Source organism: Lepidochelys kempii, chromosome 6 (genome assembly GCF_965140265.1).
Source record: "Lepidochelys kempii isolate rLepKem1 chromosome 6, rLepKem1.hap2, whole genome shotgun sequence".
NCBI classification, from domain to species: domain Eukaryota; kingdom Metazoa; phylum Chordata; order Testudines; family Cheloniidae; genus Lepidochelys; species Lepidochelys kempii.
This window is the reverse complement of record NC_133261.1, coordinates 22,487,394-22,513,179: the sequence shown is the minus strand read 5'-3', so window position 1 is coordinate 22,513,179 and position 25,786 is coordinate 22,487,394. Positions and strand designations below refer to the sequence as shown.

At 50.2% G+C, this 25,786-nt stretch overlaps 1 protein-coding gene across 7 annotated transcripts in view; it reads left to right on the top strand.

The window, feature by feature from the left end:
- HRAS (HRas proto-oncogene, GTPase) overlaps window positions 1-25,152 on the top strand; it is a 72,824-nt gene extending 47,672 nt beyond the window's left edge. For 6 of the 7 annotated variants that reach the window (XM_073347113.1, XM_073347110.1, XM_073347114.1 and 3 more), the window contains 5 exons: window positions 7,596-7,754; window positions 15,328-15,506; window positions 18,617-18,776; window positions 21,771-21,895; window positions 24,871-25,152. In XM_073347113.1, coding sequence (XP_073203214.1) covers window positions 7,644-7,754; window positions 15,328-15,506; window positions 18,617-18,776; window positions 21,771-21,890 — 570 coding nt within the window. In that variant the 5' untranslated portion in view covers window positions 7,596-7,643 and the 3' untranslated portion in view covers window positions 21,891-21,895; window positions 24,871-25,152. Of the gene's footprint in view, window positions 1-7,595; window positions 7,755-15,327; window positions 15,507-18,616; window positions 18,777-21,770; window positions 21,896-22,998; window positions 23,117-24,870 lie in introns of all 7 variants that reach the window. The other variant, XR_012159312.1, reaches the window with a different exon arrangement.
- Window positions 25,153-25,786: the final 634 nt, after the last annotated feature.

Genomic DNA, 25,786 nt, shown 5'->3' with positions numbered 1-25,786 from the left:
ATAAACATCAGGTTGCATCTGCATCCTAAGGAAAATCCTAAGGGGACCTTAACTGCAGTGTCACAGAAATGCTGCTGTAACAAGCAACCTGTCTGCACCCCAGGCAGTCTATGCTGGCATGTCTAGAACCAAGAATAAAGCCTGGAGCAGTCAGAAATGGACTTATTCACCGACATCCACCAGATCAAATTTTGTGTTACTGGCTGACTGTTAGAAAGGCCAGCCTCTTAAACTTAAATTGTAAGCTCTTTTGCGCAGGGACCATTTTGTGGCGTGTGTGTGTACACAGCATCTAGCACAATGGGGCTCTATCCCTGACTGAAGACATTGCAGATTAATAATAATGGGACATTGCCACATTCCTCCTGCTTTAAAGTTAAAAAAAATTTAGCATTTAGTTCTCAGTGGCAATGATCTCTTCTGCTCACTTGATTTCTTAAATCAAATGCCTCACTGTGACGTGGGCTGTAATTATTGGGCTGTTTGTCAAGTGGGAAGCTGATCTTCAGGAGACTGTATGGACTGTGTAAGTGACCTAGTCATTCAGCAGAACCAACTGAGAATTGCCACCCAAAAGTGGGAGAGGGGAAGGAAGGGAGGGAATCTCTAGCTGAAACCTTCTTTAACTTCTGGAGTAGAGCTGTCTTCAGTCTTTTCTGCACTTACCTCATGATTCTGCTGCAAAGTGGGGGCTGCTGCACCTCTGATCTAGCAGACGTGCAGTTAGACAGGGGTGTGCACACCTTTAAATTTTCCTTTGTTTGCATTGAGCGCTAGCTTCAGAGTGGCAGTTACATCCCTGACCCTACTGTAGTCAGCTGCATTGGGATAACCAGCGTGGTTTGTACCAGTGTGGTCTGAGTATGCAACAGGGTGTTCTTAATCCTAGCTTTTGTCACTGAACCTCCTCTATAATGCCCTAGAGCAACTGGTATAGCTGCACTCTAAAGAAGTATTAAGTATTATGCCCACCATGCCAGCACCATCAGCAAACAAGCAAGTAGTGTGGCGGCTGTGACGGCTAGTAAGCGAGGAGGATCCGAGGGGACTACTTTGGGCACTAACAAGGAGGCAACCTTTCCTTCTCCTCCAGTTACTGAGACAGCATCTGATGAAAGGGCTTGTGTTAGAGAGGTTTGTGTCTTGCTGTTCAAAGCTTTAGTGTTTGAAGTGTTAAGTCTGAGTGTTTGGTCTAGTTTATACTGGAAAATGTTTACTGCTATCGCTATACCAATATAGCTATAATGGCAAACCCTCCTAGTGGAGGCGCGGCTTATACTGGCAAAAAATGGCTGTTTCTGGTATAGGTCTTACCAGTACCCTGAATGAAATGAACTACACAGGCAAAAGCATTTTTTGCCATCATAACCGTGTCTACAATAGGGTTTTTATCTGTCTAAAAATGTTGTTTAAAAAAAATTGCATCTCTAACCAACATTACTATACTTCCAAAAGTTTTAAATGTAGACATGGCCTTCCTCTTAGAGTTTGTTCACTGCCTAAAAGCCCACAGCCTTTCCAAGGGACGTTCTTTTGCAACATACAGTGCTGGTTACAATCTTCACTTGGCATCATTGCTAACCCTGACTGTTCAAAAACTCAAGTCTAAGCCCCCAGAAATCATGAGATTCACTTACATTTTAAATCAAGATTTTTTTTATGTTAATTTGCCTTTCGGATTTTGAGCCCCTAGAGTACCTGTTTTTCAAACCTTTCTCTGCAACCATGAGTGTGAGACACTTGCTTTTCTTCTTTCTTTTTAAATGAAAGCTGAGATTCTTAATTAATCATGTGACTCCAGGAGCTGGGATTTTAAGAAAAGCACCAAATATTTAATTTGCAATAAAATTGCCAGAGTTGGGAACACTGCTGTGAAGCTATTGACTTGGCACCATGATACAAGGTATAATGTATGTGGGTGAATCTTCCTCTGCTAGGTCCCTGATTTCTGCAACAGATGGGAAATTCCTCAGCTATTTCACTTAAATTTTTAAAAACTGTTTCCACTGACTTAAATATGAAAATAAGTATCAGTGCAGTAATCCCCAAGTTATTTAATTTGATCCTAAATTCAATTTATTGTACATTGTCCCTATATTTTAAGTTTTCGGTAGACCAGTGGTTCTCAAACTTCATTGTACTGCGACCTACTTCTGACAACAAAAATTACTACATGACCCCAGTGCCCTATGTCACTCTAGATTTTAGAGTCTAGAATCAGGGCTGGCATTAGGGGGAGGTAAGCAGGGCAATTGCCTGAGGCCCCACATCACAGGGGCCCCTGAAAAGCTAAGTTATTCAGGCTTTGGATTCAGCCCTGGGCAGCGGGGAGTCTAATGCCGGCCCTGGTGACCCCATTAAAACAAACTTGTGACCCACAGTTCGAGAACCACGGCTCTAGATTTTTATATTGGGAGAGCCTGGGGGTGGGGAGTGGAAGTGGAATAGCGAAAGGTGTTACAGTTCAGAACCAAAGAGCTTTGGCAAAGCTGCAAGGGAGCTTTCCTTTTGTCTTCTCTGCATGTGCTTTGAAGGAAAGGATTCAGTCCAACGTCACCGCCTGGTAACCAGGGATTGGGTGATTGTCAGTGGGATTCCAGCCCGGGTGGTAATTAGTTTCCTCTTGGCTTCTCAATGGTGTAGGTGAAAGACTGTCACCTGTGTCTTGGTTGGGTTGGCACAAACCTGGTTCTTATTCTAATAGGTTTAAAGCAGTGGTCACCATCCGGTCGATCGCGATCTCTGGCGTGGCTGCTGCTAAGGCTTGCTCCCTGCCTGCCTGCCCCGGCCCCACGCCACTCCCAGAAGCTGCCAGCACGCCCCAGGGGTCTCCCTCTGTGCGCTGCCCCTCTCTGCAAGCGCTGCCCCTGCAGCTCCCATTGGCTGGGAATGGGGGATCTGTGTCCAATAGGAGCTGCAGGGACAGTGCTTGCAGAGAGGGGCCGTGCGTGGGCCATGTGCTGCCTGCCCCCCTGCAAGGGTGCGTTGCCCCCTTCTGGGAGCAGTTTGGGGCCGGGGTAGCCAGGAAACCTACCTTAGTGGCAGCCACGCTGCACCGCCGACTGGGAGCCGCTGCACGTAATTGCTGCCCAGCAGGAGGCCGCACCCCAGCCCTGAGCCCCCTCATGGAGCCAGCACCCTGAACCCCCTCCTGTGCCCCAGCCCTGACCCCCTCTCAGAGCCAGCACCTTGTATCCCCTCCTACACCCCTGGCCCAACCCAGAGCCCCCTCCTGCACCCAGACTCCCTCCCAGAGCCCACACCCTCTCCTTCACCCTAACTCTGCCCCAGCCTGGAGCCCCCTCCTGCACCCAAACTCCCTCCCAGAGCTTGCACCCTTCACCTCCTACTGCACCTCAAACCCTTGCCCCAGGCTCAGCCCAGAGCCTGCACCCCTTTCTGAAACCCAACCCCCTATCCCAGCCTGGGATGACAGGGAAGTGTGTGGAGTGAGTGGGGTGGGGCTTTGGGGAAGGGGAGGGGCCTCAGGGAAGGGGCGGGATAGATCCTGGGTTGCCCTTTAAATTCAAAAAGTGATCTTGGGCGTAAAAAGGTTGGAGACCAGTGGTATAAAGTTTGCTCGATGCACATGTCACTCTGTTCTCAACAGTGGCAAAGCCCTCCTCCTGTGATGTGACGCATAGATCACTGGTTCGTATGTAAAATGCCTATATTGCTCTGTATGGGCTGGTCATTGGTATCTATGTTGAAGAGGATTGGTGCTGACACACTGCCCCATGGGAGGCCATTTTGTCATCTCCTGTGGCTCTGTTTCGTTTCTGGCACAGTTCTGTGTGCAGCGCTGAGGGGCCTGGGCAGAGCAATGGAAGCGGCAGGACTGGAGGAGCAGGAAGTGCCATGGCTCAGCGCTGAGGTGCACGGGCAGGGCTGAGGGGGGCAGGGCTGGAGGAGCAGGAGGGGCAATAGCTCAGCGCTGAGGGACATGGACAGGGCTGCGGGGACGGGTCTGGAGGAGGAGGCGTTGCAATGGCTGAGTGCTGAGGGGCAGGGCTGGAGAAGGAGGAGCAATAGCTCAGTGCTGAGGGGCATGGGCAGGCCTGGGGGGGCAGGAGGTGCAACGGCTCAGCATTGAGGGGCACAGGCAGGGCTGGGGGGGGGGTCAATGCTGGAGGAGCAGGAGGTGTGATGGCTCAGCACTGAGGGGCACGGGGTGGCTGTGGAGGGAGCATCAGGTCTTGAAAGAGGCTTTCTTTTAAATTTATAAAACCCTCTCATCCAGCAGACTCCAAGCGTGCGCGCCCACACTGTGCAAAGTATTACTGACTATGACAAACTATAAATGGGCTGTAACTTAGCTGTCCCTCCCCACACCATTACACACACACACAAGCAAAAGCCTGAGCGAATACACAGCCTTGAAGCTTAGCAGACTGGCTGTGAGCCAGCATGGGAAGTGAATACTAGAAGCCAGGGCCTGAGCGAGCACAAGGCCTCCAATGCCTGGATCTGTAAATCCAGGGACTCATCCCAGTAGATCACAACTGTTCTGACTGCTCACAGGATCTCGGGAGTTGCAGCCCAAGATTGAGGAGCACCCAGGTCGAGCGTTGCAGGGGGTTACAGTACGCTGCGTGGGAAGGCCTGCTTGGTAGCAGTGTCCCTGCCGCCTGGCTCCTCTCCAGGAACACTAGGTTCGATGGCAGAGCTTTAAAAACAAACAAGGAAGCTTGAGTGGCTGGTTCCGTTTGTGTGGGAGCCAGCGAGTGCCTCACTGTTCCAAAAAGAGATGCTGGGACAGTGAGCCAGGGGGGAGATGGGCTTGGGGATTGGTTGGCATTACGGCTGATATCGACATGCTGATTCCTGACCCTCGGCTGACTTCTGGCAGGCAGTAGCCGTAGTCTGATGGGGGGGTGGATTTCCATTTAAACCGTTAGGGTTTTGTAATCTTCCTCTTGTACATGCTGAGTCAGAGTTCCTCTTTCACAGTGGAATTGGGACAAAAATAAAGGGTGTGTATGTGGGGGGAAATAAAGGGTGCACGTCCCTGCCCACTGCTGGTAATGGCAGTGCAGGTTTCTGCCGAAGCCGGACTTCCCAGCAATACCAATAACAAATGCCCTCTGCCAGCACCTTTCACATTGCTAATGAGTCAGACTGGCTGAAGCTGGGGAGACGAATGCCTAATGTACGCTCAATTCCTTGGGAAAATTAATGAGCCTTTTTGAAAGATCGTCCCCAGCTCAGGAGCACTGAAGAGACGGGAGGGCTGAGGGGGTTGGGCCCTACTTCCTTGCTGTTGCTCCTCAAACAAGGCTTCAAGTAGCCAGTATAGTAATAGGGGCTTATTAGCTTAGGTGACTAGCAGGTAATGTAGGTGCCCTGCCCTCTGACGTGTGAACCTGTTGCAGAAGGCTGTAAGTGTTTAACTCAGTTCTGAAGATGGTGGCATAATTTGTTAGTGCTGCCTAGTGATTAGTGCAGAGGCTGAGAGCCAGGACTCCTGGGTTGTACTCCCAGCTGTGCTGTTAACATTAACAACATAGTCTCTGATCTTAACCAAGTCATTTAGGCCAAGATTTTCAAACCCGACTAGTGATTTTGGGCACCCAACTTGAGACTTCTCTAAAAGGGCCTGATTTTCATAGGACGGGTATTCAGCACTATCTGAGAAATCAGGTCCCTTTAAATTGGGCAAGTTAGGTGCCAGTTTTGTCTTTAATCTCTCTATCCCTCAGCTTCCCCATCTGTAAAATAATGCCCTACCTGACAGCTCAACCCATGAATGTATGCAGTCACATTGAGAGCATCAGATGGTGCATGCTGTCGAAGTGCATGGTGTTCTGTTTAGGATAGAATTTGTGAAAAGGTTTTAATTCAGATTGATTTTTCTTTAATTATTTGAAGTGACTTCGGTTACTGATGATGGATGCTAGATAATGGGTCTTACCAGTAAAGTTGTCTATTTTAGATGACTTCTCCCCCCTGCCCCTCCAGTTTTAGGCGAAGTTCACATATTTTTAAGCAAGATGAATTCAGATTTAAATTCGAATGAATTTGCATTCAAATAGCAATCTGATCATTAATGCAGAATAAAGCCAGTTGACCTCCAAAGGCAGACATGTGTGACAGAAGGAAAAAGGTATGAATTCAGAGAGTGTGAACCAGTGGATTCTAACCAGCCTCAGGGATTCTAACCAGCCTCAGGGATCACGAAGGTGAGCTGGCCCTCCAACAAAGCCCCAAATCTCACAGCCCCAAAAGGTACTCAGCCATGGCCAGGGATGATCTGACTACCACAGACATGCTGGGGGGAGAAAAGGAGGCCAGAGGGACTGCAGCAGTACTTAGCAAAGGGGTGTCTCTATATTCAGGTTATCACAGTCTACGCCCAGTCTTTAGTTCCACTTCCCCATATGTTCTCTTACATCTCAGGTAAGTCCGGAGTTTCCCAGGGAGGCATTTCCCAGCCTGTGCCCAACTCTCCCCAAACTCTACCTTGTTCCCAATGTGTCTGCCTCTTCTTCTGCCCCTCTCTGGAGCTGTTTTTTCCCTTGGTACTCCTTCAGCCTCCAATTGTCTTGGGTGCTACCCTCTCTCTTCTCTTCTCTGCCATCAGCTGGGTCTGGGTTATATAAATTCCATGTCCCACCTATTCCCAGCAGCCTCTGAGAGGAGTGATTGATTGGAGTCAGCTGCTTGGGTGGGTTTTTTTTCTCTCCCAGTGTGATAGTTCACTATGTCACATATGGATACATTTCCAGGGAGTTCAGTGCCACAGGAAAGCATAAGAGGTTATAGGTCCTTTGGGTGGTTTTTGCTTTTCTAATTTGATAGTCTTACAAGAGAATATCTGGAGGGTGGGATGGTTTGTATGTGTGTGGGGAAAGAGAGGGTAGTGCAGTCTGTGGGTAGAATTCATCCCTGCTGTAATTCCATTGACTTGGGCCAAGTTACACTAGAGATGAGTGTAGGCCTGGGTCCCCCTGGTGATTAGATTTCTTCCAAAGGAAGGTCACATTGCTGCTGCTGTTGCTGTTATCATCATCATCTGAAACTCATTTTCAGAGGGGAATGGGTTGGACAACAGCATCATACATTCACCTGCCTGCCTAAGTGTAGTGTCCATGCAATGGGAAGCCTTTTAAAACACTCTAGAATGGGAGGCAGCCTGGGCTTGTAAGGCCCTGGACAGGAGTCAGGAGATTTGGGTTCTGTTCCCAGCTCTGTCACTCACCTGCTGTGTGACCTTGGGCCAGACACCTCGCCCCTCGTGTTTCCCTCATACGCTTTGGCTGTCTTGCCAAATTCTCAGATTCTCTGACTCTGTTTGTACAGCCCCAGTTTCTGCTGGGGCACATAGGTGCTACTGGAATACAAATAATAAAAGTCAGCCGTAACTGGCTGGGTTTTGTGGGAATGGGACACCCTCGATACTCATGCAATGAGGTTATCGTTTCACTCCCTTCTAACTTCAGCTGTCCCCACTTTGTACCGGTGCCTCTTGCTGTGTCATGCTGCATAGCCACCGCTGTCTTTCTCCTGCGTGGCTCTGGTGCAGCAGTGGCAAAGCTAGGTGACAATAAAGAAGCACTAACCTAATGCTGATGGTGTCTGTATCTCTGTCCTTGCAGGTGGTGGTGCTGCTGGAGACGAGACCCTGAGCTGGGGTCAGCGGGAAGATGACCGAGTATAAGCTGGTGGTGGTTGGAGCAGGTGGCGTTGGGAAGAGCGCTTTGACAATACAGCTCATTCAGAACCATTTTGTTGATGAATATGACCCCACGATAGAGGTGAGCACCCTGCAGACTCTGAGATGGGAGTGAGTCTGAGAGTTTCTTATATGATCTTCAACTTTTTAACTTTGCGGTGGATTCCAGGGGCTGTTTGTTTAACCAGAGAATTCAGAGTTAAAACATGGAGAGATCAAATCTGAGAAGCCAACCCAAAGACCTGAGTTACAACTCCAGGGTTGGCTGTAGCCCTGTGGTTCTGAACCTTTTCTTTACTAGGCCTTCCCAACCAGCTGGGACACCTCTCCTAGTAGAAAGACGGGAAAGTCAGGGTATCTGCAACCTGTGCCCCCCTGCAACTCCCCTTTTAAGAACTCAAGATTCAGCCATAGGAGGTGAGGTTCAGCTTTCCTAACATTTGATTGCTTGTGCTTCCAGTACACGCATTCTCTTCTTGAAAGCACAGTTGAGCTCGAATGGATAACGGCAGAGAAGAAACACGGGCCAGATCTGGTGGAAAAACTACCAGCTGGAAGTGCATGTGAAAAAAATCCTCAATGAGAAGAAAGTGAAAATACAGGATCTTGTATCCCTCCCAGGTTTCTGCAGCTGGTGGCGGGATCAGCTTCCTTAGTGTGGCTGGGGCTCCCTTAAAATCAAGAGCTCCCTTTTCTAGGGCTGGGCAGCTAATTCTCTGACCTTCCATCCTTGGGGAGCTGAGTTCAAATCTCGCTTCAGTCCCAAATGAAAATGCCTTGAGTCTGGTCTCAGCCTGAGCCCCCGGGAGATGTTCCTCCACTTTACAAAGCTACCACATGTTGCCACAGCACCCCTAAGTGTGTCAGGGGATTGCAGTGACCTAACTTGCGGTGGGTGGCTGTGTCTGCTGAGGAAAGGCCCCGGGCTGGAATAGCGGTAGGTGCTGCAGGTCAGGATGTTGCATGGGCATAGCTGTGGATGGGCTGAATGGCAGAGGGGGTTGGGAGCTAGGATTGAGGTGTGTTTGTTGGAACTTCTGGGGGGTCTTAAGGGGTTGGGTTTGTATGAGCTGCTTCAGATCAGGACTGAGATGCAATTGAAGACCTGGGGGCAGAAGGAAGTTTGCGTAAGGTCTTTAATGTCTATTTGTGTCTGTCTTTACTCCGTATAGTGACTTTCTCTCTTTCCTTTGGGAGGCTGATGTGACTGAGTGGACAGAGCACTGAACTGGAACTCGATCTGGTTTCTATTCCCAGTTCTGCCATTGGCCTCCTGGGTGACCAAAAAAGGCACAGAGAGGCAAAGAGACTTAGTTTCCCCTTCTGTAAAATGGGAACAATGATACTGACTTCCTCTGTAAAGCACTGTGAGATCTGCTGATGCAAAGTGCTGTATGAGTGGTGGTGGTGTTTTATTGTCGAAAGAAAGGATTAACCCTTCTGAAGTGCCCAGAGTGTGGTGAGGGATGTGGCATAATCTCCTGAACAAAACAGAACTTTGCTTCCCTTCAAATAGTAGGGAGCTACTCTGCTGTCTTTAAAATTCAGCCCCCTGCCCTTGCTGCTACCACCAGTCCAGCCCACCAGAGGCAGCAGTGGCGAGAGCACTGGTGTGGACACAGGGCTGGTGGACAGCAGCACTTCAACCACTCTGTCACCTAACCGTGCTTGGAGTAAGTCTGTGCAACGTTGTGCTTGAAACCCTGGTGGACGCTGGGCCTGTCCACTCTGTGGCTGAAAGGGTGCTAGCAATTAGCCCTGGAAATTCATAGCCCAGAAATGTGTCGCGTTTCTCAGACACAAACTCCCTGTCCTCACTGCTTGAGGATGTTTTGTACTGGCACCCTGTTAGCAACAGATGGATCTAAACACAGCTTTTTGCTAGTATCACCGTTATAGTGATACCTTGAGGGCCCCACTTAGGATCAGAGCCCTGCTGTGTCGGGCGCTGTATATACACAGCCATTGTCTTAAAGAGCTTGCAACCTATATAGACAAGTTGGAAAAGTTATCTCTGTTTTACAGTTAGGGAGATGAGGCAGAGAGAGATTAAGTGACTTGTCCAAGGTCACTCAGGCAGTCTGTGGCAGGTCTCCTGAGTCCCAGGCCTCCACCTTAACCACAAAGCCCTCCTCCCTCCCTGGGACTTCAGCCACCTTGTGGGCAGGATCTAGAACAACTATGTGTGGCGGAGTGAAATTACAGCCCATCTCACGAGGTCCTGGAGCCTGGGCTACCGTCTGAGCCTAACCATGTGCACCACAGTTAAAGAGCCCCTTAGCCTGAGCCCGAATCAGCGGGGATGGGCCAGCCGGGGTTTTTAATGGCCGTGTAGACATCCCTTAGGCTTTTCTGCTCCAGCCCCTCTTCTGGGCTGTTGCTGCAGAAGCTCCCACACTTTCTTAGAAATCTACTCTCAGTCGTTTTGCAGGAAAGCACCATGACAGCCCCACGTGACAGGAGATGCCTGTGCTGGGAAGTAGAGGTTTCCACTGCTCTGTGAGGAGCAGAGCCCTGCTCTTCCATTGGACCGGGAGAGGTGGAAACGGCCCCTCCCCTCCCCTGATAATGGACAGGAGAGAGTGCCCTGAACTTTCGAGTGGCTGGTTTTCAGCCTTGTTGTCCTCTCCAGCCTCACAGCCTTGTCTCTGGTGTGCCTGCCCTACCATTTCCACGTGCTGTAGAGATTCACTCCACGTAAACACGGTGCTGGGAATGTAAACCCTGAGCATTGTTTAACTGAATGTCCCCTGCAACCGGCACACTGCTACCGTCCCCTCTCTAACGTATGTCTGCACCTCCTGTGCCTCTAAAACACTTTTCCCCTCGTCTGCTTTGTGCAAGCCAGGCAGTCCCCTCCCATAGGTATCTACGGTTCCCCTGCCACTTCATACCCTCACAGGAACCTCAAACCACTGAGGCTTTCACTGCTCTGATAAATAAAGTTTTCCTCCTTTCACTTAAATATATTTGCCTGCTGCTCCCCCCCCCCCACCCCAGAGTTACACTAGCATGCTGTGCTGTGGATGGCAGGAAGGAATCTCTTTTCAGTAGCAGCCCCATCTTCCTAAAAATACACCATAATACCTTCAGCTAGGGGCTTTATGGGAGCTTTATCAACCTGTCTCTGAAGAACTGTGTAGAAGCAACAACTGGAGGCAGGATACTGGACAGGATGGTCCTGCAGTCTAAGGGGCATAGTTCAGGGGTTAGGTACCTGGCTCCCATTATTGGAACTAACTCACTTAATGTCCCCCCCATGAGTAGGGAGAATTCTTCTCACTGCACTTTACATTCATCCTGTATCTAGGCCTTGCGTTGGATTACTATGATAACAGCAGCTCCCTCACTGAGGAGTCCTCTCTGCTCCATTCCCGTGCATCAAAATGAGCCTTCCAGCTTCCTCTCTGCCATAAATCTCCTGTTATAAATGAAACTTGCTCAGGCAGATACAGCAAATCCCTCACCTGCAGATTTGGTGCTGAGCTGAGGCTGGGGGAGAAGTGCTGTGAAATTGTGCTAGAGGGCACGGCCCCTTCAGCTATGGGAGAACATGAGCCCAGGCGCCCTCCTTCTTCAGGGAAACCATACCTGGCATGTCTGGGGCTGATGCCCTTTTCTGGCGGTTGCATTCTTTCTGCACTTAAGAGGACTTGTACTGGGCGAGAGATGTTTGGAAAGCATGCAAGTCAGAGTCTCCCAGTGCGTTGGAATAGGTCCTACATGTCTCCGCCCGACCCTTCGCACTCTCCCAGCGGGTCTCCTGCTTAGCCTTTCTGGCTGCGGCTTCAGGAAAGCTCAGTGCTCTGAGCTGCCTGGGTCACTATCGATGTGCATCTGGGATGCAACAAGCCGCTAAGCCGCTGTTTCTGTAGCAATGGGGTGTAGCAGTCTGCTCTGTCTTGTTGAGCTCCGCGCATATGAAGTGGGAGGAGGGTTTCAGTCACCGTTCCTCTGATGAGCTCAGCTCAACCTTAGATAAGCCTCTTTCTGTAGTGTATGGAGTGTATGTAGTGAGTGTTGTCAGGTTTAAAGGGCTCTTAGAACTGGAAAGTTTCGACATGGTGGAAACTGCAGGTGGCCGGGACTCTGGCTCCAGTGGTCTGATATGTGCCCCTGTTATGACAGTGTCTTCATAACTTGGCAGCCGGCAAAAGGAGGGGCACAAGTGATGGTGCCTGGTTTAGGGAGGGGATGAAGCAGAAAGTAACATGAGCAATGAAAGAAAACACTGTGGCATTTTTGGTTCAAGCTGGGCAGAAAACCAGGAAATTCTTCCCTTGAAATGATTTCCTGGTAATATCTCCTGGGAACCTTAGATCCCATCTTACCCTGTCAGACCTGAAAAAATGCAAAACATTCTCAACAAAACCTCAAGGAACTCACCTGTTTCCTGGTTCTGTTATGAACTTGAAACTGAACCCCAGCTTTGTTAACAGAGTTAGGAAACTTTCCACGTGACCCTGGGTTCACTTTACCCTCAGGCCAAACTCAGAAGTTTAGCTGGAGTTTCACTTTGAGTTTTTGACTCCCTGCAGCCATCCTTCCCTGGGTAGTGAATGGAACATGGATACTTGCAGCCAGAGGTTTGTCCTCCAGACACATGCCAGGGACCACTGTCTTGTCAGTTAATGAAGGATCTGGATGATAGTAACCTGATATACACAGACTGATCTCCGCATGCTTCCTCCCTTGCTGCCAGCACCAAGAGGAGGCTTGGAATGTTTGTGAAGATGTTGTTTAATTGTAGAAGAGCTGGTGATGGTTGAATGCTGACACACTGGCCCCAAGCTCCATCACCTTCATGGGACACCTTAGTATGCAGGAGGAGATTAACGTGGCTGGGGACAGCATGTCCCACATCCAACCAGTAATATTGCCATAGTCTGAGGGTAAAAGGGTTTCTTCTCATCCATCATTGGGTCCCCCCAAATCTAGGCATGTAAGACTGTTTTGTCTATGTGGTGAACACCCTAGTGAATCTGGATTCTTTCCACTCAGGGACAGATCCAAGCATTTCTGACTGCAGATTCCCCATCTCTTTCCTGTATAAGACCAGCTTTGATAGGAGTTGGTTAAGCTACTTCCATGAACAAGCGAGCTGTGTTTACAGGTGGAGTTCCCCCTGTTTACACCCCCGGGGCCAGTGGAGGTGTGGGCTGTGATCTCAGAGACCAGACCCGTGCTTCTCTTGGCTAGTGAAAGGCATCAGGCAGGTTTCAGATATGTTAATGGGGAATGTGAATGCCTCCCTGGATGGCAGGATGCCATTCGCCTTTACAGAGGCTTGTGTCTTGCCAAGCAGTCACTCAACATTGGTGCTCTCTTCTATTACTGCTCTGTCTCTAGCCTTCCCTTTATGGGGAGGGGTATCGAGACGGTCACAGCTCTGAATTCTTTTGACTTCTTGGATCCCTGTGGGTCTGGTTTCAGGCCTCACTGTATGGTATGGAGTGTTTATAAGGCGTGCTTGTGGTTGATTTCCTAGCCATGAACAAAGGGAATGGGTCCATGTCAACTTCATTAGCTCAGTCTACAGCCTTCGATACTGTTGCTGACCTCTGCTTCTGCTACTCTTTGGTCGAAGAACAGTTTTTCTTGTGGCAGGGGTGAAGGGGCTATAGCCCATCTGTTTACATTATGGTGGCTGAACCTTAGCAACTGAAAGAGCCAAACATTTAATTTTGGTTTTAAAATGAAGGCTTAGAATTTGCAAAATATCACAAAGTGCAGCCAGAGCTGCAGAACGATCCTTAAATCGCAAGATCTGGAACAATGATTTTTTTCACACCTGTGATTTCCCTCCCACCCTTTTTCTTGCTATGAAGGGATTTGGTTGTGAGTCTTACGCTTTTGAGGTTGGACTGGTGGGAAGAAAGAGACTAAGCTGTTTCTGTGATTTGCATGAAACATGACAGTCCCCTTTCCATGCAGATTGTCCCAGCAACGTCCCCTGTGGTTAGACTAGGCAGGGAGGAAGTGTGATGATGTCACTAAGGGGCAGAGCTTTATGAGGCCCTGCTTTTAAAACTCTTAAGATTCCCACTGAGAATCTCCAAAAGTGACTTTTTTTTTTAAACAGTTTTAACTTTTTCACACCCAAACCTACTTTCTAAACTGAAACACTCCAGAATGAGCCCCGTTTACATTACGCATCAGATTTCAAGGTTCAGCCATTTTTGCCTTCTCCATGTGAAAAATGGGTAGCAGCAATCCGTTCTACAATGGGGACAAGGATTTGGGGCTTTTGCATAACTGAACGGCTTTTTCTCCAGCTGTCCAAACTGGAACTTTGAACATAGACCAGTTGTGGGAAATGCCTGCCGCACAAGAGAATTTTTTGAGACGTCTGAATGAAAACAAGGGGTTATAATTAAATCCAGTTGGCAACCTTAACTATAGAGTTTGCTACCAACCTAGTACTACAACAAACGTTCAGACAAAAGGGAGAAAGATTAGTGAACTTGGATGCCCACCTTGAGGTGCTTTATATGTGCCAGATTTGCTGAGAGTTGAGCATATTAGGGAATCTAAAGCCATTAGTGAAGTCTGGAAATCTTGGCAGCTCTGAACTGGCTAATGGCTGGCAGAATTAGGCTGGATTTTGAAAAGGGAATATGAGGAAAATCTTTGCAAGGGAGGTGTCCTAGGCCTGGGAATTCCCAGGGGAATTGCTGGGAGGCCTGGCAGCTGGGCCAGTCAAGGTTAGGATGGATGAGATGCGGTAGAACATCTCCCATAGGGAGTAGCACTGTGTTTGCAAAGGCTGGACTGGATAATTTAGCAGGTCTTCTCTGTCTCTGATTTCCAGGACTGATTAGCTACAGGCTGCACTAGAAGTGGTTGGAGGTGTCAGTGACTCACATGAACTCCAGCCCCCACTCGCCCACACGCTGTTTGCATGTCCCTAGGTGTGGCCGCAGGAGGTGACTGAACCACCACTGTGCCTTGCAGCTCCCTAAGAAAAGCTGCATCAGGAAGGGAGGCATGAGGAGGGTTTAGCCTGTACTAAATAAAGTTAGAAAAATAGTTGTCTGGGCTGGGTGGCCCTAGTGTGAAAGGCGCACCTTGTCTGCCGGGAGACAGCGTCGTAAAGAGGAGGAACAGAGGTTGTGTTAGCTGCTGCTCTGGCACAGAGGGGAAATCTGTTCTGCCGCTCCCCCCCCACCTCATTCCATGTTTAAAAGGGGTTGAGTCAATTTAAGGCTGGCTAGAGCCAGGCGTAATGTGGGCAGAGATTGTGTAAGTCCCCTCTGCACAGCATAGCCAGTGTGCCATAGTCCTGGATGGCAGCACCCTCTTCTAGTCCAGTCCTGGGCCCCCACCTGCCATGCTGCCCATGCACCACAATCCTGACCTGCAGCACCCCCTGCTACGCTGGTCCTAGGTCCCTACGCACGCCTGCCAGTGTATTTCTCCCTGCCATTCCAGTCCCTGTGGAATTGAGGCTCCTAATCCTGGCAAATGGGGTGGTGGTATTTGTGGGGTGTGTGCAAACATCCACTGGGGGTGACTAGGGTGAGACGAAATTCCCTTCTGTTTGTTAGCTGCAGCACGTCAGGATTGGAACCCCAAGGCTCAAGCAGCGGAAGACCCCTATGGTAACTTCCTGCTCATTCTCTCCTAGTGACTGTCCCTTTCTGTTGGCCCTGCAGGATTCCTACAGAAAGCAGGTAGTTATTGACGGAGAGACCTGTCTGTTAGACATCTTGGACACGGCGGGTCAAGAGGAGTACAGCGCCATGCGAGACCAGTACATGCGGACGGGGGAGGGCTTCCTGTGCGTCTTTGCCATTAACAATACAAAATCCTTTGAAGATATTCACCAGTACAGGTCAGTATCCCCTCCGAACTCTTCCCCTATGGTCAGGGCTGCTGTGCTGCCTCCCATTTTAAAGGGCAGGCCTGGCTGGCATACTGTGCCGTTTGCCAAGACCAGGCTTGTCCGCTGTGGGAGCGCTGGCTGCCAGCAAAGACAATTACCTCAAGCAGCCATTCCCCAGAGAAGGAAAGGAGCAGGCGGCTAATGTCAGTGGCTCTGATAAAATCCATCCGAGGGGGATTGCTGGTGGCCTTGGGGGACATGGTAATGTAACGTTTAAGTGTTTACAATGACTAAAGAGAGAGCTGATCCCTTCCATCTCTAATTAATGGCGTTGCACTGTGAGTGAAGCTGATCTCAGCAGCTCCTGCTGTGCAGGAAGGCTGAGAGAGGAGGGGAGAACCAGGCTCAAGGGTAAGGAGAGGCAGGGTGCCTGATAGGCAGGGCTGCTTCAGCCTTAGCTACTTATTAGAATTGCAGAGCACACAGCTAGGGAGAGGCCCTGAAGAGTATATAATGTGAACAAACAAGACAGATAAAGGCGGGGAAGGAGGGCGAGGTGACTTGCCTGCGATCACCCAGAAGATCAGTGGCAGAGCTGGGAGTAGAACCCAGGTCTCCTGGCTCCCAGACTAATGCCCTATCCACTGCACCAGGCTGCCTCTTAGACACCACACGTAATTTGGCAGTGGGAGGGACTAATGCACCCAAGGCAATAGCTGCTCTCTGGTTGCCACCCAAGGAGCAAGTGGCTGGCCCAGGTTGGACGGAGTGTGGTTTTGTGGTGTGACCCTGGCCCAGGTGTCTCACTGTAACCTAGCTGCCTTACACCTTCTCCCGAGGACTTGGCTTTGGGGGCAGGAGGGCTTTATGGATGTAGTCTGTTTGCAGTAGGAAATGCGGGAGGGGCTCTTTGTAAGCACATGTTTCACAGGCCTGGGAGCAGCTATTCCTTAGGCAGGCAGGCAAAGGAATGGGAAGGCCTGCCAGCACTGTCTGTCGCTGCTAAATAAGTGTTCTTCAGGGAGGGGTTCTGTGCTGTCTGGAGCACGAGACAAAGAGCGTGTTCAGCAAACATTCGGGGCAGTGAAAAGGTTCGTGGCTTCTTGGGCTCCCAAGGATCAGGCCCTCCGAGCAGGAAGTGCTGACTGACCATGCTCCAGCCCTGGGTGCCTAGAACAGTAGTATCTTTGACTTCTGGGAGGAGGTTTGCTCTGTAGGGTGGTTCCCAGCAGTCATTCATGCTGGCTGAGCAGGAGCTGGAGTCTGAAAGCCAATGTGATAGAGTGGAACTGTTCAGACAGTGGCTGACACACATGCACGAAGGGCTGCCGTTTGGTGCTCATGAAGTTGGGGGAGAGGGCTAATGGTTACGTATTGGTTTATCTAAGTAAAGGGTAGGTTGACATAGTGCAGGGCCCTTAACAGCTCTGCCAACGCACCTCAGGCCTGACCTGCGGCCCCCCTGCTGTCCCAGTCCTGAACCCCAGCCCACAGCTCTGCCGGTGCAGTCCAGATCTTATTTGTAACACCCTTTACTATTCCACTCCAGCCAATGCACCTCAGTCCTGATTTGCTACCAAGGCCAGCCCTAGATTTTTGCCAGGGTCCTATAAGAAGTGACACTTCGCAGGCCGCCTCTAGCCCCTACCCCCCACATTTGACCAGGTTCCCCATTTCTGAGTACCATCACTCCCTCCAGTGGCGGTTTCTGTGTATCTGGAAGCTGTCCCCTCCCAGCCTTTGGTGACCATCATTATCCTTTGTACACATCTCTTCTTCTTCATATTCCGTGGGTTCTAGCAATCCCCTTCCATCCGGGGGTCGAGGGAGCTGAGGTGGCTCTTGGTCTCTGCCACAGCTCCCAGGCGATGGGATCAGACAGGAGTGTGAAAGGGGAATCTGGAGGAATGGGGTGTGTATGTGTGCAGGAAGATCAGGATCCTGTGCACCTATATTGGCCGAAGGCAGCAACTGCCTGCAACACCCCTTGTTATTCCAGCCCAAGGTATGTCTCTTTGAGTAGACGAGGCTGGTTACAGAGGCCCTGATTTAGCACATTAAGCATGTGCTTGATTTCCATTGAAGCTGAGGAAAGTTAAGCACATACGTACATGCCTTGCTGAATTGGGTCGATAGTGCAGTCCATGGTTTTGCAATATGGACAAATGGGAACTGAGATGATGAGCCCGTTCACTTGTGAACGTCAGGATTTGAAACCAGAGCTCCAGGATTGAAAGGCCAAGAGGCCAGCATGCTAATTCGCTGCTTCTCACCTCCAGGGGATTTTGAACATGTTGAATGAGTATCCAAAATGGGGTTGGAATAATGAGAGGGATTAACGACACCTTGTTTGGTGGGGGGGGAGGGGAGAGGAGAGGAGAGTGAAATGCATGTGGCTTTTTATTTAGATCATACGTCTGTTCTCCCAGCGGGGCGAATAACCAAGGGGAACAGTTGTTGCCTTGGAAAAACACCGCGGAATCCATCAGCTCATGGTCCTGAGCATTCTCTTTCTCCTTGCTCGGTTCAAATTGGCAAGCAGATCCTAGCCAATGGCTGCTGCACATGGGCTCCATGTTCATTGCTTTGCATTTCCATATGAGCAAGTAAGACTTTGTTCCTGCCCCGGGATACGGGATGTTTCTTTGCCCCTGGACAGCTGCCTGGTGACTCTGGGATTACAGTACTGAGCCTGGCTGTAGTTTTGTTGCTGACAGAGGGAAGCTGTTCCCAGACAACCCTCAAGACCTTATGACAGGTCAAAGCTAGGCACAGCCCATGTTTATCCCGGAGCCAAAGGGGCCACTTTGGTTCTGTGTCCCCAGCCTTCCAATAACAAATATGCCCCACGTAATCCTTTTTAAAATGTATGAGCTTGTCTTGGCTCCACAAAACAGATGGACAAAGAGTGGGATTTTCATAAGGCACCTAAATGACATAGAAGCACAAATTCTGTTGACTTTCACTGGGGCTTGTATTAGCGAAGCAGAATTTTGTTCCTATCCGTTACAAGTGGCACGTGCTCTGCTCCCACGAGGATCTTTCTGAAACTAGCTGCTGCTGTTGTGACAATGAAATGGCTTTTCCCCTCCTCACTTCAGCATCTCTTATCTCTGCAGAGAGCAGATCAAGAGAGTGAAGGATTCAGACGATGTCCCCATGGTGCTGGTGGGAAACAAGTGTGACCTTCCGGCCCGGACAGTGGAAACCCGGCAGGCGCAGGACCTGGCCAGGAATTACGGAATCCCCTACATAGAGACATCAGCGAAAACCAGACAGGTAGGAGGAGAGATGGTTTTAAAATGTGAACCAATAGCAGTCCTCAAAGGCCCCCTTTTTATACACCTACAAACCCCTATCTCCATGTGACCCATCTAAACATTCCAGACTCAGCACTTAGTGTAGGTCCTACTCGATTTCTCTGTGGTGACAGTCACGTTGGGTTGGATAGGTTGTGGCTGGTGGGATTTCTGTAGTAAGTGTTTTGCCCCTGAATCCAGGTAGGGATATCTCTGGTAATGCCAGAGATGGGTGTGTGGATTCAGCATATCCTGAAAGACCAGGGCTCTGGGATTGGTGCCCGGAGAGCTGCCCCAGCACTAAAGGCTACACCAGCCTGTCTAGTTATCTCCTCTTCTCAATGCTTCATTCCATTGTTGTGGCTGTAAGAAATTGCCTAGTCAACTCAGCCAGAAGGAACCTCCTCCCCTGCTCCTCCCACAGCTGCCATCTGCCCCCTCCCTGTGTTGGGTGAGGAAACAATCCCTGAGCCGGCCTCCTGCTTCCCGCAGCAGTTCTGCGTGCCCTGTGACTGACAGCAGCAGGGCTGACGCACAGCCCTGTTGACAGAGCAACATGCATTTGCTGTCAGGCAAGCAATGCTCCAACTGCTAATTACACAGTGTGCTGAGCCTCCTCTGACAGCTCTGAAGTGCCAGTGAGCAGGGGAGTGAGCATGAATTAGAGCAGGCCAGCGCTGGCAGTGATTTACCGCAGTCGGGATGCTGGGATAAAGCTGCCAGGAAACCCATCTTGGGGAAGGGCTGCCACCTGGGTGAGCTCGGAGTGATGGTGCTGGAGAGATAAATCCACAGCCGGATCTCTCCCACGCCCCAAACCCTTCCCAAGGCTGCTACTTCTGTCTTGGCCAACCACGCTGGTTTGCTTTGTGAGGATCCGATGCTGTGTCACAGCATGAAGGCCCATGTTGCGCCAGTGCACCGGGATAGTGTATTTGTGCTGCACTCATCGCTGTATTACACGAGTGCCTTGCGGGATTAAATGTGCCCCCCAGGAATCTGATTAATGCTACCCTTGCCCTATCCACAGCAATTCCTGATGGAGCTGAGTGTCCCGGGTGCTAGGCCTGGGAGAACACACGAGGTTCAGGGTTAGTGGCTACCTCTTCTCTGCCTCCCCTCTCTAAAAAGAAGTGTCTTTTTTGTGTCTTGCCTGCTCTCCCCCTAACTTCTTGGAGCCAGTGCCTAGAGATGGCAGAAACGACCAGTGAACTATTGTGGCGGTCGCGTGCCGTGTAGATCAACGGGGAGAAATGCCAATGGTTGGCGGAGTCAGTTGCCACCTCAAGGCTGGATGTTCCAGGAGAGAATTCCTCTCCCTATCCCAGTGAGCTGGTCCAGTTCCCTGCACAGTGGGGGCTTGCCCTGTGTGTGAGCTCTGGAGGGGGTGGAATTGAATGCACAGGCCAGAAAGGCGTGGTCACAGGGTAGCCTGTGTGGAATGAGTCCGCATCTCCAGAGCACTTCCATGATTGGCACCAGTAGGAGCTCTTCTTGGTAGTCTCAGCAGAGAAGCCTGGGGCTGAATAGGCCGCCTTGCTGCTAGAGGGGGTCCCCACAGGTCAGGGCTGAGACATGCCGGCAGAGGGTTGTGGGGACGCTGCTTGCCCTTTGGACAGGGAGGACTTCATTCTTCAGGGCCCTTGATCTGGGACATTTGACCAGCACCCAACTCACCGGAGGGATTATAAAAAAGGGTTGAAAAGCCACCCACATGCTGCAGTTGGGTGCGTCCTAGGCTGGCATTGGCAGCAGATTGTTTCCAATGCACCTTTGTGTAGCATCCCTGTGTTTATCTCCTAACTCTTCATCCTTAAGTGTTTTCTCTGGTCACTGACCTCACTCTCACTCTCTCTCTCACCCTAGAGAAGCGATGTGTCCCCTTGCTGTAGGGAGGGCTACATCACAGGCTTGCACAGCTCCAAGTGGGTCGTAGGGAGGGCTATGTGGTACATAACTTCCATAGAGTTAATAAATACCTGCAGCCCCATATGATTTAAAATTGCACCTTGATCTTCACTCCCCATGGTCCCGTAGCTTCTGCTGATGGTCTCTTGGGGCCATGCTGCATTGCCCCATAACGCCTGTCAGGGCAGTCTGCCTGGTTGTGAGGAAAACACCCACAAGAAGTGGCTGCGGAAGGGCGAGAGGGCACCTATGACAAATGGCTCTTGATTGCAAGCCCTCATGGGCTAGCGCAGCACAAGAAGAGGATCCTCTCGGGTTTGTGGTGCAAACAAGCACGTGCTCAGCCCCACATTTGAAACATGAGAGAATGCGTGAACCAAACCCAGTCCAAGGCTGAGTCCTGGCTTCTGGTTCAATCCAGAGGGAGGGACAGGGGTATTTGCTCCTTGGGCCAACATGGTTTGCTCCCCAGTTTCCCAATGTGTGCACCTCGGGGGACGAGAGGTGTGTTAAGGGGCTGAATGTTCAACAGAAGTTCTTTGATGTCTGCTGTATTGAAATGAAGCTTTCTGCAGGGCTGTGGGCTAGTCCTTATGTTCACTGCATAGCTGTCTGATCCTGAGTTGTTTTGCTAACCACCTTGTCCTGCTGTCCATGCAGACATGCACACATTACGTATGGGTGCAGTTTCTGCAGGGAGTGCCCCTGGTTTGGAGGGTTAGAGATGGGAAAGAGGCAGTCAGCTCAGGGCTGTTAGTTCAAGTACAATTTCTAGTGGGATGTCCAGTCTCGTTTTAGGTGGCCCTAGAGATGGAGCTTCCGTGTCCTTTGGTAGCCTGGTAGTTATGTGCCACATTTTGCCAGTAGGAACCATTTCCTGGGATTCCTCTCTGATTTCTTTGCACAGTTTCATCCCTTTAACTCGAGTCAAAACCCACTTGAACTACACTATGCAGTTCTCTGCAGGGGACTTCTAGTGATCATCTAGATCCATCTGCCCTCACCTCCGCCCTTTTTCCGAGCGGCTTTGGCGCTCTTTGAGCAGAATGTTATGCCTCTCTTCCAGGGTGTTGAAGATGCCTTCTATACCTTAGTGCGGGAGATCCGGCAGCACAAACTACGCAAGCTGAATCCACCGGATGAAAGTGGCCCAGGCTGCATGAATTGTAAATGTGTGATATCATGACCAAGGTGAGCCCAGTTGGAGGGAGAGGGGTGTGCCAGAGATGGGTGCAGGCTGCAGCCAGGCGTGTACCGGAGGCAGGGATTCATTGACCGTGTACCAGGCTGCAAAAAGAGTAGGTTGAAATGATTTCATTGAACCCTTTGTTTCCCCAACAAAAAAAAACCAGCTTATTGGCCAAAACAAACATTTCCTCAGAAAGCCCTTGCTTTGGTCAGCATTTTCTGGTGGTGTGTTTTTGTTTGTTTGTTTGTTTTTTTTAATGAAAACCGAACAATTTTCATTTAAAAAAGCTGGATTTTTTGGTAAAGGTGGTCAGTTTTAAATAAAAAAAAAAAACTGACAAATTTTTACTAAAAACATATTTTTTCCTCTGTTTTTTATTTTTTCATTAAAAGGAAAAAAAAAACCCAGCTCTAGCTGCAAATGAAGTCAGGTTCTATTACACCCCACCACTACCCTCCTGTGGCAACGGCAGGGCAGTGAAGGAAGTGGGCAGCTCAGTGATTCCCTTATACTCGCTCTCCCTACAGGAGTCTGAATAAGCGGGGCTGGGGCTGCATTTCTGATTCAAAGTTGTTTGCAGTGCTGTTGTACCCGTGTTGAGGGAAACAAGGTGGGCGAGAGGCAATCTCTCTCTCTTATTGGACTAGCTTCTTTTGGAGAAAGAGACAAGGGCTGTGAAGCTCAAGAGCTTGTCTCTGTCACCAGCGGAGGTTGGTCCAATAAAAGGAATTCCCTCACCATCGCAGCTAGGGCAAGTATGTCTCTTTGAGCTGGAATTTACCTCCCCAGCGCCACTGTAGACATGCTACCAACAGAGTCAAGGGTGTCGTGAAAGGGCTGTTTGCCTTTATAAATCATATTAGTCAGAGCCAGAGCTGCATGTCTGGCTTTCCTTTTTTAAAAAACTTCTGATTAAGTAAAAGGGTCCTGGGGAATCTGGCCCCGGATGGCAGTGAGCAAAGGCTGCTATCAGCTCTCTGGCGGCCAGCATGAAATGAGCATGGTGGCTTTAGTTCATGTCACCCAAACCTCTCTGCTGACACTGCTGCAGGGTAAGCAAGGGCTGAATGGGTCAGGGAAATTGAAGTAGCCTCTTTCCCCGAAGGGCTGGGGTTGAAGTGTGCTAGTCAGGGAAGCTTGCACGGCTGCTGCCCCGATGAGCCTTTTCCCTGGATAATAGAGGACGCCAGGCGCCAGAGCTGTTCTTCCATCTCCTTTAACAGGTACTGAATTCCCAGGGGAAAAGCTGGGGTTATCCAGTTCCAGGAACTCTGCTAAAGGGGGCTAGTTGAATGGGCGGCAGCTGTCTTCCTCCATTGCATCTCGACACACAGCCTCTGGCAAGGCGGTGAGCTCCACAGAGCTCTTCCCCAAGCTCCCCCTCCTCCCCCCCACATTCTTTCTCTGTAAACAAAAACAGCGGAGCGCCCCGCCCCATGGCTCTCTGCTGAGGGGAGAGTGGATCCTGGATGGGATCTCTCAGTGGGACTGATCCTCGTGCTGGGCCGAGTGCAACTATTGTTACAGGAGGTTTCCAGATGTTCAGATAATCCAGATGTTCAGAAGCATTTCCTCCGGATGGGGATACGAGTACTGGGGCTCGTTTCCTGCTCTGGCGATGATCGTTTTCAGCTGAAAGCGCGCACACAGCTCCAAACATCTCCTTAAACTACTGTTCCCTTCTCCCTCACTAGGAGGGATTGTGCTGCCGAAGCAGCAGAGGGGCTGGCGTCTATCGCTGACATGGACAATCTTTCCAAAGGGGCCTTGAAAATGTTTTGATCTAACTATTCTGTGAGTTACCCACATCCCAGTGGCAATGAAGAGCCTTTACCATTTCCCTGCAGTGACAGAAAACTAACACTTAAATGCCGAGTGGACATCAGAAATCCACACAATGCTGCAGGGTATCAGTCCAGCTGTTTCTCTACGCGGAGGAAAGCGGAGCCTCTTTAGCCTTCTTTATTTGCAGTGCAAACCACAATACAGCTTTTAACTGGGAGAGCATCTGACACACTATCCCAAAATGCTCCAGGGAATTGCGTAATCCAGGGCAGCCTCCGTGACCAACAGCGGAGGAGTAAAATCAGAGCCGTATTAACAGTGAGCCTTGCAGTGCCCCGTGACGTAGATTGGGGCAGTACACCTATTTTTATGATGAGTAAACTGAGGTACAGAGAGGTAAAGCGACTTATTCATGGGGCCATGAGTCAATGGCCAAGGAAGGAATTAGAACCTGGGCGCTCAGCTCCCTTTTAGATGCGGTATCTGGTAAAGGGCAAGAGTAGAGGGGGAGTAAAACCAGAAGTGCGGGGAAAAGAGAGGCCAAGATGCATTGGTGGCTGGGGCCTGGGAGTCGAGATGCCTGGGTTTGATTCCTGACTCTGCTCTTGCCTCACTACGGGACCTGATTTGTCAGAGGTGCTGAGCGCTCTGAATGCCCCCTGAAGCCCAAAGGAGCTGCATGTGCTCAGCATCTCTTTGGCACCCAGTTGTGAATGTTTTAGCCAGCAACATAAAATGTTTGCCTTCCCAGCGCTGCCTATGTCCCATCCGGGAGAGGGAGAGGCTGATATTTTCCCACCTTCATCCAATATGTGGAGATTTGTGGGTGGAACATGCCCTGTCAGGGTGCAACACCAGCATGCTCATCATCGACGTTAAAATGCCCCTTATCCATAAAGGCTGGGGCCTTGAAAGGCACCTAAGGGAGTTAGGTACTCAAATGCCAGCATAAAGCCCCATTCAGCAAAGCGCCTGCTTGCTCGCTTAAGTGCATCTTTAAAGTCAAGCATGCACTTTGCCAAGCAGGGGCCTGAACTCTCAAAAATTAACACGTTCTCTCAACCCCCCGCTCCCCAAGCCCCGTGTCCCCTCAGCAGGAGGCAGTGGGAGCGGGAGGGCTGGGTAGCGGCTAGCAGAGGGTAGGATAAGAACAGCTGCTGATTCTCGTTCCTCCTCCCCCTTTTCATTTCAGTTGACCAGACCGTGACTTGGAGGGGTTTCCCCTGTGCGGCGCAGGCAGACGGCGGTGACACAAAAGAAGCAGCAAATGGATTCAGGGGAGGAGTGTGGGGGAGGAGGGAGACACAGAGGGTATCTTGAGCCCCACACGGACTGTCTCAAACTTCATCAAGGCTTGTGACAAGCAACTTTTTCCCCCCCTCCCCGTCTCCTTTTGCCTCCTCCTCCTCTCCCAGCAACTGTACAAAGCCACAGATTGAATCGCAGTAAATTATTATTTGATGGTCTCAACAAATGGTCTCTGTGGCTCTGTCCTACTTCAGAGGTGGCTGCTGCTGCTGGTTTTTGTGGGTGGAAGGTGTGGAGGTGGGGTGAACTGTTCACTTGATGGGTTGAGGTCCTATTTGCAGACAGCCAGGTTTGAAGATTGGGCAGCCAGCCAATTTGAAGGTGGCTCAGCTGAGCATAGCCCATCTGTTATGGAACCAGTCGGTGGTCCTGGAGATATGGGGTACCTCGATTTTAGAAAAGGACGTGTGGTGTGGGGGCCAGTATGACTATCCCTTGGTCTCCAGAGAGAGAAAATCTCTTCAAAGCACCCCACCAGAAAGATCCTACCCAGGGTTACTGCCAGCCTATAGCGGGGAGAGAATAAGGATGGTCATTCTGTGCCCAAATGGGCATGGGTGATTTTCTGGAAAGATGGTTGGGATTTGAAGATTAAAATGTGGAGGTGCTCTGTTTATAGTAGGTCCTGCACTAACTGAAAGTCCCCAGTTTCCATGGGTTGGTTTGCTCTGATCATGTTTTGTGAGATGTATGCTGCTCCAGAGATGGGAAGTTGTCTTTGTAACCACCATTGCTGCTATAATGCTTCTCTCTCTTGCCCCTTCCTAGGGAATAGGAAAAGTCCTGTGAATGTCTTCGCA